The sequence below is a fragment of the Sinocyclocheilus grahami genome, unplaced genomic scaffold (assembly GCF_001515645.1).
Source record: "Sinocyclocheilus grahami isolate Dianchi unplaced genomic scaffold, SAMN03320097.WGS_v1.1 scaffold43.1, whole genome shotgun sequence".
NCBI lineage: Eukaryota > Metazoa > Chordata > Actinopteri > Cypriniformes > Cyprinidae > Sinocyclocheilus > Sinocyclocheilus grahami.
In genome coordinates this window covers 44,557-57,177 of record NW_015505222.1, presented here as the reverse complement: position 1 = coordinate 57,177, position 12,621 = coordinate 44,557, and the positions used below count along the sequence as shown (strand labels likewise).

Below are 12,621 nucleotides of genomic sequence, written 5' to 3'. Positions count from 1 at the left end.
TAATGTTCTTTTTAGCAGCATCATATGACCCCTTTAAACAAATGTATGTACAATTTAAAAAGTCTTACAGCATATAGGATTTGTTTGGAATGTGTTTTGGAAAGCTGAATTTTGTGGACTGGAAAAAGAAACCTACATTATAAAAAGCGGGCTCCTTGCAAACCAGATTTCTTAGATTTCTGTCCTGCAGAGTTTAGCTCCAACTTGCCTCAACACACCTGCTGGGAAGTTTCTAGTATGCCTAGTAAGAGCTTGATTAACCGGTTCAGGTGTGTCTAACTGGGGTTGGATCTAAACTCTGCAGGACATCAGCCCTCCAGGACCGAGTTTGGGCACCCCTGCTTTAAACTAATCAACAATTAAAAATATGGGAATAAAATAGGTAGTTAGTTAGATAGATAGTAATAGATAGTAGTTATTAACAGAAATGTAATTTTTTTTTAAATAATTTTCACGAAACTGAAACAGCTGAGCATTTTCATGCGAAAAACTATCAGGGTACGGAAATACAGTACTTAATGCATTTAAAATACTTTTATTTTCCTCAATGCACTCTTTTCTAATGTTTTCTGTGTTCCAGTGGCGAAGCTACGGGTCCTTTAACAATGAGAAATACATTCGTTACTAGATTTATTCATTTTTTTTAGACGTGACATGTGGCCAAGTATGGTGACCCATACTCAGAATTAGTGCTCTGCATTTAACCCATCCTAAGTGCGCACACACACACACACACACCGTGAACACACACCCGGAGCAGTGGGCAGCCATTTATGCTGCGGCACTCAGGGAGCAGTTAGGGCTTCGGTGCCTTGCTCAAGGGCACCTCAGTCGTGGTATTGAAGGTGGAAGAGAGCGCTGTACATTCACTCCCCCCACCTACAATCCCTGCTGGTACGAGACTCGAACCCGCAACCTTTGGGTTACGAGTCCGACTCTCTAACCATTAGGCCACGACTTCCCCATTAATGTTAGTTAAAGCAGGCATGAATGTTAACAGATACAACTTTTTATAATAATGTTTTAGTAAATGTTGAAATCAGCATAGGCTAGTTTTAATCAATGCTTCAGAAGTTTCTGGCCTCGCCCTGCTGTGTTCACAACATAAACAACATTTTATTAAACATCAGTGGCATTTGAGGGGACAAAGACTGCTTGTATCCACTCGTGAGAAGTGTTAATGATTGACAGGACTGAATGATTGGGCTCCTTTCGAACCTGCGTGAACAACTTTAGAATGAAAGACCTTGTGACCTTTGTGTCTTGCCGTTTGTATTTCCACTGTGTGAAGGTAAAATCGTACAAATATATGAATGAACTGCTGGTTTTAAAAACTTCCAGCTCTTTTTATGACCTCCGCTTCGAACATTATATTGCTCACGAACGATGACTTTCTTTAAATACAGTAAACCCACTTAACCAGCTAACTAATTACTCAAAAACGGAATTTCAAAGACAGGTGATGGTTTTGATGGCTGCACTACGGTGGTTGAGAAGTGCTAAACAAATCACAAGTCTGAAAACTAAATAACAAATTACAAACGCAAATGCAAGTCTAAAAAACAAAATAACAATTCAGAAAGCACAACAACAATTCAGAAAACATTATAACAAGTCAAAAAACACAATGGCATACATTGCAGGGATAAGCTAGGAGCAGACATATATGCAGATTTTATAAAGAAAAAAATGATTTTGGTGTAAGAATCACATTTTTTTGACCAAAACTATATTTTACTTAGTACTAAAATTGTTGCAGATTAAATCATATAACTTACATTATTTACTAACACAAAGTCTAGCAGGTTTAGACTTATTTTCAGGTAATTCACTGCTATACTAACATGTCTATAGAAATTGATTTTCTAAATAAATGCAATTCATTATAAACACTAAGGGAGACCAGGTATGGTTGTAACGTGGGGAGAGTTGAAACAACACCATTCCCACCTATCATGGATAAGCTAGGAGTCCTATGATAATTTCATTACTTACCCACTTCCTCCCCGATCTTATATCAATGCTATCAAGGCTGTAAATAGATATATGCAGATTTTATAAAGAAAAAAGTGATTTTGGTGTAAGAATCCAATTTTGTTTTTGCTTAGTACTTAAACTGTTGCAGATTAAATCATATAACTTACATTAGAATAAATTGTAGATTCTTAGGCAAAATGTGATGCATTTTTAAACTGCTAATTTCAAACCAATGTGCTAATACAGCTAACTAAACATTGGATGGCAAGGGTGGGGTAAGTTGTAACACATTTTAGCATTCCCTTACATAGAACTGAGAACTTTCATGTTGTCTATATGGAGCTTTTTTGGCAGCTCAAAGTCAAAGAAAGTGTGGGTAAATTATTTTTTTTAAAGCAGCACTATGTAACTTTTTCTGTGTTCAAAATTTGCAAAATGTATATAATGAGCGAGTACATCATGAATTCACCTTCCAAACCGCGTTTTTGTCTTATTCCGAATCACTCCGGTACACTTATAATAAGTACTTATAATTGGACTATTGTAGCCTGGTCGCCGCTGCGGAGTAACACATACCTGCGTGAATCGCCATAGACATACACTTAGAGAAGTAGATCCGGTTGGAATGTTCTTCCGCGGGATGTGTGCAGTTCTGTTTATTAACCGCTAGAGCGCCAAAGGTTACATAGTGCTGCTTTAAATTTAGTTTGACACCATTGTGAATCTGATTGAGAAAATTCATACATAGACACAATCTCACACACAAATATACACAGTTTTTGTTAGATCTACATATTCTTTACTTCGGTACACTGGAGTTGTGTTCGGTAAGCATAAATACCGTTAAGGAGGTTTGTTCTAGTAGTCTAATTTATACACACACGCACACACTCCTGCATCGAACAGAAAGTGGATTTGAGCTGTGGTCATTCGTAGACAGTGCGACATTGCTTTGCATTGTTCTTTTGCAAAATTCAGCGAGTTACAGATGCTGAAACAAAAACTGTTACTGCCATACCTGGTCTCCCCTCAACAAAATATCAGCAAAAACACTTTTAGCTTACACTAACCTGTTGAACATGTGTTTCCCATCTGAACTGTAAAATAGCGGGATCAAATGGTTGTGCGATAAGAATAAACTGCCTGTTTTCTTGCTGTGCTTGTTTTGTCAGGAGTCTCCATGAACACAAGACACATTTCTAACCAGCTACATCTGCTGTAACACAAAGCCATGGCTGCTGGATCCTCATCAAAGACAACTGGTAGGCATCTATTTAGAAAAAAGGTCAAATAAAAACGTAGAAAATTATTAATTTTAACAAGGACGTGTGTTCTTTTTAAGGAGACTCACCTCATCTGTCAGAGATCAGAGTTGTGCTCTTGGGAAATGAAGTTGACAAGAGCAAAGTGGTCAAATCCATCCTGGGCTGCAGGGATCTTACGGGAGAGAACGTGGGTCAGTGTATGTTATATGAAGGTGACCAGGCTGGAAGGAAGATCAGTGTTGTGGAAGCACCAGGATGGAACTCAATGCAGCAAACACCAGAAAGCATTAAGAAATCAATCAGAAGAAGCGTGTCTCTGAATCCTCCAGGACCTCACGCTCTGCTTCTGGTCATTCCTGTGAAGAGAAATGAAGTGCCTTCTACAGGTGATATTAAAGCAGAGATGCACATGGAGTTACTGTCGGAGCGCATCTGGAAACACACCATCGTCCTGTTCGCTTGTGATGAAGGAGTGGGAGAGTTTGCCGTCAAAGCTTACATTCCGAAAGCAAAGAAAATCCTGGAGAAGTGCAAAGGCCGAACTTACGTTCTTGAGAGAGATAGTAAGATCAGTGAGCTTCTTCAAAAGATAGAAGATCTGGTGGAGGAGAACTGTGGTGATGTATTCATACCACAGACGTACTATGAACTGTTTGAGTGGAAGAGAGTAGATCTCCGTCGCAGACGGAGAAGTTTAGAGTGGAATCCTCCTGACAGTGAGTGTTTTTTTTTATTAATGGCAAACACGTGTCTCACATGTCACTTATGCACTAATCTAATGCTGTTTTCTTTAACAGTGACCAAAGGGAAGCCCGACTTTGTGAATGAGCCACAAGCACTTTTGATGCATTACTTCAAACCCATCTCAGTGATAGCGCTGGCTGTATTCGGAGCGCTTCTCGGCGCAGTCACTGGAGCTGAATATGGAGTTTCGGGAGCTGGTGCTGGATTACTTTTGGGAAGCATTCTAGCAGTTTTCCTTGCCTTCTTGATCTTTGAAGTAACAGAAAACAGGACCAATTAGTAATATAGTTAAGTTACACACAACCTAACAATCTGTTAATAGTCCGACTGAAAGCTCAACACGACTGAAAAACTGTGCTGTAAACATTGCATATTAGCATTTTAAATATACATTTAATAATTAGCCATGTAAAACTTTTGAATCTGATTACATTCTCAACCAGATCAAAAATACTTTGCGCACATGCACAGTGCAGTAGTGCATGTGTTTATTTACATCTTATGAATGTCTTAAACTGGAGAATGAATATTTTTACATAAGAATGAAGATTTGTACATAAGAAATACGTAAGAAAAATGCTTTCCTGGCCTGGTGGATTTCTCCACATTTCTCTGTTTCTTCTGAATGTGACTTCAGGCACTCTTTCATATAAATTTATGTAATGCCCAAATTTATGGTAAATATAAACAATATTTTTCAGGATCCACAATTGGATTGATAAAAATTAGTGTGTGTGTGTAAACATAGGCCTACTCATAGTCCTCAAGCAGCTAGTGATTTTTTTTTTTAAATATGAGAATAAAGCACAAACCCATATTTCACAGTTGTCTGATTATTGATTTGCCAGGTTATAGATATTTATACATACAGATACTGTGAAGTTTTGAGGTTTACTATTCAAATGATGAGACATTCCTGTAGTTTAATCAGCAGCAAGTAACTGTCAAATGTATAAATGTAAATGTAAAATAATGCGTAACATGTCTATGGAAAAAATGTACGTGTAAGCAGGTACGAGACTCGAACCCGCAACCTTTGGGTTACGAGTCCGACTCTCTAACCATTAGGCCACGACTTCCCCATTAATGTTAGTTAAAGCAGGCATGAATGTTAACAGATACAACTTTTTATAATAATGTTTTAGTAAATGTTGAAATCAGCATAGGCTAGTTTTAATCAATGCTTCAGAAGTTTCTGGCCTCGCCCTGCTGTGTTCACAACATAAACAACATTTTATTAAACATCAGTGGCATTTGAGGGGACAAAGACTGCTTGTATCCACTCGTGAGAAGTGTTAATGATTGACAGGACTGAATGATTGGGCTCCTTTCGAACCTGCGTGAACAACTTTAGAATGAAAGACCTTGTGACCTTTGTGTCTTGCCGTTTGTATTTCCACTGTGTGAAGGTAAAATCGTACAAATATATGAATGAACTGCTGGTTTTAAAAACTTCCAGCTCTTTTTATGACCTCCGCTTCGAACATTATATTGCTCACGAACGATGACTTTCTTTAAATACAGTAAACCCACTTAACCAGCTAACTAATTACTCAAAAACGGAATTTCAAAGACAGGTGATGGTTTTGATGGCTGCACTACGGTGGTTGAGAAGTGCTAAACAAATCACAAGTCTGAAAACTAAATAACAAATTACAAACGCAAATGCAAGTCTAAAAAACAAAATAACAATTCAGAAAGCACAACAACAATTCAGAAAACATTATAACAAGTCAAAAAACACAATGGCATACATTGCAGGGATAAGCTAGGAGCAGACATATATGCAGATTTTATAAAGAAAAAAATGATTTTGGTGTAAGAATCACATTTTTTTGACCAAAACTATATTTTACTTAGTACTAAAATTGTTGCAGATTAAATCATATAACTTACATTAGAATAAATTGTAGATTCTTAGGCAAAATGTGATGCATTTTTAAACTGCTAATTTCAAACCAATGTGCTAATACAGCTAACTAAACATTGGATGGCAAGGGTGGGGTAAGTTGTAACACATTTTAGCATTCCCTTACATAGAACTGAGAACTTTCATGTTGTCTATATGGAGCTTTTTTGGCAGCTCAAAGTCAAAGAAAGTGTGGGTAAATTATTTTTTTTAAAGCAGCACTATGTAACTTTTTCTGTGTTCAAAATTTGCAAAATGTATATAATGAGCGAGTACATCATGAATTCACCTTCCAAACCGCGTTTTTGTCTTATTCCGAATCACTCCGGTACACTTATAATAAGTACTTATATTTGGACTATTGTAGCCTGGTCGCCGCTGCGGAGTAACACATACCTGCGTGAATCGCCATAGACATACACTTAGAGAAGTAGATCCGGTTGGAATGTTCTTCCGCGGGATGTGTGCAGTTCTGTTTATTAACCGCTAGAGCGCCAAAGGTTACATAGTGCTGCTTTAAATTTAGTTTGACACCATTGTGAATCTGATTGAGAAAATTCATACATAGACACAATCTCACACACAAATATACACAGTTTTTGTTAGATCTACATATTCTTTACTTCGGTACACTGGAGTTGTGTTCGGTAAGCATAAATACCGTTAAGGAGGTTTGTTCTAGTAGTCTAATTTATACACACACGCACACACTCCTGCATCGAACAGAAAGTGGATTTGAGCTGTGGTCATTCGTAGACAGTGCGACATTGCTTTGCATTGTTCTTTTGCAAAATTCAGCGAGTTACAGATGCTGAAACAAAAACTGTTACTGCCATACCTGGTCTCCCCTCAACAAAATATCAGCAAAAACACTTTTAGCTTACACTAACCTGTTGAACATGTGTTTCCCATCTGAACTGTAAAATAGCGGGATCAAATGGTTGTGCGATAAGAATAAACTGCCTGTTTTCTTGCTGTGCTTGTTTTGTCAGGAGTCTCCATGAACACAAGACACATTTCTAACCAGCTACATCTGCTGTAACACAAAGCCATGGCTGCTGGATCCTCATCAAAGACAACTGGTAGGCATCTATTTAGAAAAAAGGTCAAATAAAAACGTAGAAAATTATTAATTTTAACAAGGACGTGTGTTCTTTTTAAGGAGACTCACCTCATCTGTCAGAGATCAGAGTTGTGCTCTTGGGAAATGAAGTTGACAAGAGCAAAGTGGTCAAATCCATCCTGGGCTGCAGGGATCTTACGGGAGAGAACGTGGGTCAGTGTATGTTATATGAAGGTGACCAGGCTGGAAGGAAGATCAGTGTTGTGGAAGCACCAGGATGGAACTCAATGCAGCAAACACCAGAAAGCATTAAGAAATCAATCAGAAGAAGCGTGTCTCTGAATCCTCCAGGACCTCACGCTCTGCTTCTGGTCATTCCTGTGAAGAGAAATGAAGTGCCTTCTACAGGTGATATTAAAGCAGAGATGCACATGGAGTTACTGTCGGAGCGCATCTGGAAACACACCATCGTCCTGTTCGCTTGTGATGAAGGAGTGGGAGAGTTTGCCGTCAAAGCTTCTTAAAAATAAAGGTGCTTCACGATGCCATAGAAGAAGCTTTTTGTCTAAATGGTTCCATAAAGAACCTTTAACATCTGAAGAACCTTTCTGTTTCACAAAAGCTTCTTTGTGGCGAAATACGGTTCTTCAGATTATAAAAAGGTAAGAAAGAGATGGTTCTTTAAAGAACCTTTGACTGAATGGTTTGTTGTGGAACCAAAAATGGTTCTTCTGTGGCATCGCTTGAAAGAAAACCTTTTACATTTGAAAAATTGTCTGTGAATTATCTTATAAGATTATGTATATACAGTATGTGACAGGTAATGTGTTGTTTTTAAACACATCCGCATGCATAAATATGTTTGTCATAGGGCTTTAAATGACTGTACAAGCATGTGCTATGTAAATAAAATGTATTTAGACAAATATATTTCCTTATTTAGGATTTTAGAGGTTAATGCAGTAATTCTAAACTAGCATGGGCCAGTAAGCAGATACGGTTTTGGAAAACATTGCCATTCAGTGGCATTTCACTGGAGTTTAATGGTAAGTCATAAACACGTATGTCAACAATGGCAGTCCATTTTCCATTGCTGGAGTACTTTGCACCTAAAATGGTTTCAAAGGCTGCTGACAAGAGAAGCTCAGGCCGTGTTTATGCATTCATGACTTAAATACAAACTAATTACGATATAATGTACTATTCATATGTTTAACGGGCTTCATATTTTATGGTGAATTGCTTGAGGCTGTACATACTTCGGTTTAGTAGTTTCAAATTATTTTGTGATTCAATTCAAGTCATGCTATCAGTGCATCCATAATATAACATTACATCTGTATAAAGAAGAGTAAAAGAACGCTTCTCTAAAGAGCCAGTGTGCTACAATAGAGAGTTAAATACAAACACAACATGAAATGAAACATAGTAAATACCATAATAATAAGACAATAAAAACTGTGCACATGTCATCCCGAGATATGCAGTGCAACGAGCTCATATTAATTTAGAAATCAGTGTTTAATAAGGGAACAAACAGCATTAAAGTGATGTGCATGAGCTCACCGTTCAGCTCCACCAGAAGAACATTCCTTCAGACTCATGAGCTCTCGGAGGACACAACCCAGCAGCTTCAGACAGAGATGCACAAAAAGAACCAGTGGTCAACAAACAATTATGCCATAGTTTGCAATCGCGATTGTTGTTATTTCTTTGTAATTTAAAATTATTTTTAATTTATATTTTGGTTTAAGCAATTTTAGTACTTCAACTTCTACTTATTTGTGACCCTGGACCACAAAAGCAGTCATAAGGGTCATTTTTCTGAAATTGAGATTTATACATCATATGAAAGCTGAATAAGCTTTCCGTTGATGTATGGTTTGTTAGGATAGGACAATATTTGGCTGAGATACAACTATTTGAAAATCTGGAATCTGAGGGTGCAAAAAAATCTAAATATTGAGAAAATCATCTTTAAAGTTGTCCAAATGAAGTTCTTAGCAATGCATATTACTAATCAAACATTGTTTTGATATATTTACGGTAGGAAATATCTTCATGGAACATGATCTTTACTTAATATCCTAATGATTTTTGGCATAAAAGAAAAAATGTATAATTTTGACCCATACAATGTATTGTTGGCTATTGCTACAAATATCCCCCAGCGACTCAACTCTGCTTTTGTGCTCCAGGGTCACATTTTATTTCAGTTTTATACAGCATTTCTACTTTTTTATATTTTCATCCCTTAATATTTTATTTTATTTCAGTTTTATTTTCTAATGAATGAAAATGCATCACCCTCTGCTTACAGTAACTCAGTTTATTTGTAGCTGATGTTGTCTTACTCTCTCTCTGTGGTGTTGTCAGGTGATAAGAGCAGCAGTCGTCCTGTGCTGTTCGTGTTGGATGAGTTTGATCTGTTCGCTCATCATAAGAACCAGACGCTGCTGTATAACCTGCTGGATGTGTCTCAGTCTGCGCAGACGCCCCGTCGCTGTGGTGGGACTCACCTGCAGACTGATGCGTCTGCTAGAAAAACACTACACAAACATGTCAGGACTGCCAACAACAACTTCTTCATCCTAAATTAATCTGCCAGGTATAAATGTAAATTCTTTGCAATTTAATGTCATCATTTCTTACATTTAATATTCTAACTCTTTCCCAGTGCTCTCTTTTAAGAAGTGATGTACATGTTATGCAAAAATTATTCATTAAGGTTACGATATAACATGCAAATAAAAATGAAAAAAATATATACAATTGTGCATTGTGGCCTAAATATAATACTGACCATGTAAGGAACATATAAAAGGAAAAAAGTTGTAGTAATAAATAGCTTAAGATTTAAAGTTACTTTACTCAACAAATACGTAAAAAAATATAAATAATAATAATTATATGGCATATGTTTTTGTTAAATGTGTTTTTCATTGAAGCTGATTTTTACTAATGCAACATCAGTACTGATTAAAGTTCTCCATGCAAACTTCATGCAAAACCCGCTGAAATGTATTGTGCACTGTTTTATTGATTTATTTTAATGCATTGTTTGTTGTAGCTCTAGTTCTCAACATTATAGATGAGGAGGTGATATGAAACCAGAGCTGATCCTTCTCGAATCATTCGTTGTGGTGTGTTTGTGTGTTCCAGGACGTGCTGGAGCTGCTGGAGAAGCGAGTGAAGTCTCAGTTCTCTCACAGACAGATGCATCTGTTCAGCTCGCTCTCGTTCAGTCAGTATGTGGATGTGGTTCGCGCTCAGCTCAGTTTGCCTCCAGACTTCCCAGATCCCAAATTCTCAGACGAGTGGAACCACAGCATCACGGTACAAATGCAACACACGTGTCTTTCTGTGCTTGCAAACTAGTCCTACATACAATCACTGTTTCTTACCTCCGTGTTTTCTGTGTTTCTAGAAATTATGTGAAGAGAAGTCAGTTGAGGAGCTGAAGAACCCTTCAATTTCCAGATGGTCTATAATGGTACGACATCCTTAAGCGCTCATGGAAAACCTGGACATTTTAAAAAGCCTTTATGTGTGTAAATGTTCATCTGTGAATGCAAATACTTGCATCAGTTCACATGAATGTAATTCTCTCTGTCTCTCAGAGTTTAAGAAGTTCATTCAGAGGAAGTCTCACTCCATCCATAAGTTTGAGAAGCCCGTGGTGATGGAGGTCAGTTTGAGCCGCTCTTTTTCATGCACGTACTTTAAATTGGGAACAGAATATGAAACAAACTGAAAGTCGATACTTGCTTATTGTATGTTGTCCAGTTTGCAAATTAATCATTCTAATCGTTTCAATCATTTCAGATGTGTAATCAACTGATTAACAAAACTGATCTGAAATATTCATTCATGAATTAGATGCATTCATGCATCCTCTCGTTTTATGTTCCATGAAAGAAAGTCAGGTTTGAAATGACTTGAGGGAAAAAAATTATGACTTTAATTTGAGTTTAATTAAAATATATGGTTTTAATGAAATATGTTTTTCAATTGTGTCACGACCTGACCAGTCTAGTGTTGGTAAGGCCGAATAAAATTAAAGAATAATTTTGCTCCTCCTCTCCTGTGTTTATTGGTATATGGAATAAATAAAAAAATTAACATGTTAGTGTTGTTTTAGTATTATTTATATACTATTATAGTATTTGAAGAGTTTCATTGTGCATTCCAATTAATCTCAGTCAAAGTGCAGTTGGGTTATTTTGATTAGGTTAAAACATAACTAAAAATACAGCTAACTAACACAATAAAAACATGATAACATAATAAAAACATGATTTTTGAAAATGTAAAATAAAAATGTATATAATTTTTAAACTTCATTAAATATACCTAATTTATTAATATTTTTTAAATTAGCTTTATTCTTTTTTTTTCATTTTAAAGTTTTAGTAATTTTATTGTCTGTTGAATTTTTTGGGCGTACAGTTTCTTAAAAGACAAATTTAGAAACATTTCTCGTTCATTTAAGGCTTTTTGCAAGATAATTTGACTACATAAAATGAAAGTTTGTCACAATGTCTACATTTTTAAGTTTGATTTTTTTTCAGTGCTCACCTGTGTGTGTGTGTGTGTGTGCCTGTGTGTGTGTGTGTGTGTGCGCACGTGTCTGTGTGCGTGTGTCTGTCTGTGTGTGCGTACATGTGTGTCTGTGTGTGTGTGTGTGTCTGTGTGTGCGTGTGTGTCTGTGTGCGTATGTCTGTGTGTGTGTGTCTGTGTGTGCGTCTGTGTGTCTGTGTGTGTGTGTGTGTGTGCATATCTGTGTGTGTGTGCGTGTGTGTATCTGTGTGTGTGTCTGTGTGTGCGTGTATCTGTGTATGTACATTTGCGATATTTCGATATATTGCACAGCCCTACTGCTAAACCTGAATGAAGATGTCTGTATCTGTACAGACTTTTTAAAAAATGAAGGCTAAAATTTGAGCTTGACTATAGAACGGAAAAATCGCAAACAAGATCACTCTCATTTGTTTTTTCCTATACACCAGTGAGATTAAATGAAGGGCAAATGGAATCTTTTTCGGAAGTCTGTTGCTTATCAGACTTATGTATGTATGTATGTGTGTGTGCGTGTGTCTGTGTGTGTCTGTGTGTGCGTGTGTGTGCCTGTGTGTGCGTGTGCGCACGTGTCTGTGTGCATGTGTCTGTCTGTGTGTGCGTACATGTGTGTCTGTGTGTGTGTCTGTGTGTGCGTGTGTGTCTGTGCGTATGTCTGTGTGTGTGTGTCTGTGTGTGCGTCTGTGTGTGTGTGCATATCTGTGTGTGTGTGCGTGTGTGTATCTGTGTATGCGTGTATCTGTGTGTGTCTGTGTGTGCGTGTGTGTATCTGTGTTTGTCTGTGTGTGCGTGTGTATGTGTGTGTGTCTGTGTGTGCGTGTATCTGTGTGTGCGTGTATCTGTGTGTGCGTGTGTGTGTGTGCTTGTGTGTCTGTGTGCGTGCGTGTGTGCATCTATATGTGTGTCCGTGCGTCTGTGTGTGTCTGTCTGTCTGGGGACATATCTGTGTGTGTGTGCGTGTGTGTATCTGTGTGTGCGTGTATCTGTGTGTGTCTGTGTGTGCGTGTGTGTATCTGTGTTTGTCTGTGTGTGCGTGTGTATGTGTGTGTGTCTGTGTGTGCGTGTATCTGTGTGTGCGTGTATCT

General features: G+C 37.5%; 2 protein-coding genes across 2 annotated transcripts in view; both read left to right on the top strand.

Moving 5' to 3' along the window:
• Positions 1-3,184: 3,184 nt before the first annotated feature.
• On the top strand, positions 3,185-4,266 carry LOC107582332 (GTPase IMAP family member 2-like). Its single transcript, XM_016268129.1, has 3 exons — positions 3,185-3,239; positions 3,320-3,958; positions 4,040-4,266. Exons 1-3 carry the CDS (start codon positions 3,209-3,211, stop codon positions 4,264-4,266), a joined length of 897 nt encoding a protein of 298 aa, XP_016123615.1. The 5' UTR covers positions 3,185-3,208.
• A 2,656-nt stretch (positions 4,267-6,922) lies between these two features.
• LOC107582302 (GTPase IMAP family member 2-like) overlaps positions 6,923-12,621 on the top strand; it is an 8,790-nt gene continuing 3,091 nt past the window's right edge. Inside the window, exons 1-2 of the mRNA XM_016268069.1 lie at positions 6,923-6,977; positions 7,058-7,464. Coding sequence (XP_016123555.1) covers positions 6,947-6,977; positions 7,058-7,464 — 438 coding nt within the window. The 5' untranslated portion in view covers positions 6,923-6,946. The remainder of the gene's footprint in view (positions 6,978-7,057; positions 7,465-12,621) is intronic.

What these genes read in the sequence shown, in the direction of transcription:
- LOC107582332 (XM_016268129.1), top strand. Translation starts at nt 3,209, where the DNA reads ATGGCTGCTGGATCCTCATCAAAGACAACTG. An exon ending in ATCCTCATCAAAGACAACTG is followed by an intron (nt 3,240 to 3,319) that starts GTAGGCATCTAT and finishes GTTCTTTTTAAG; the next exon opens with GAGACTCACCTCATCTGTCA. An exon ending in AGAGTGGAATCCTCCTGACA is followed by an intron (nt 3,959 to 4,039) that starts GTGAGTGTTTTT and finishes TTTCTTTAACAG; the next exon opens with TGACCAAAGGGAAGCCCGAC.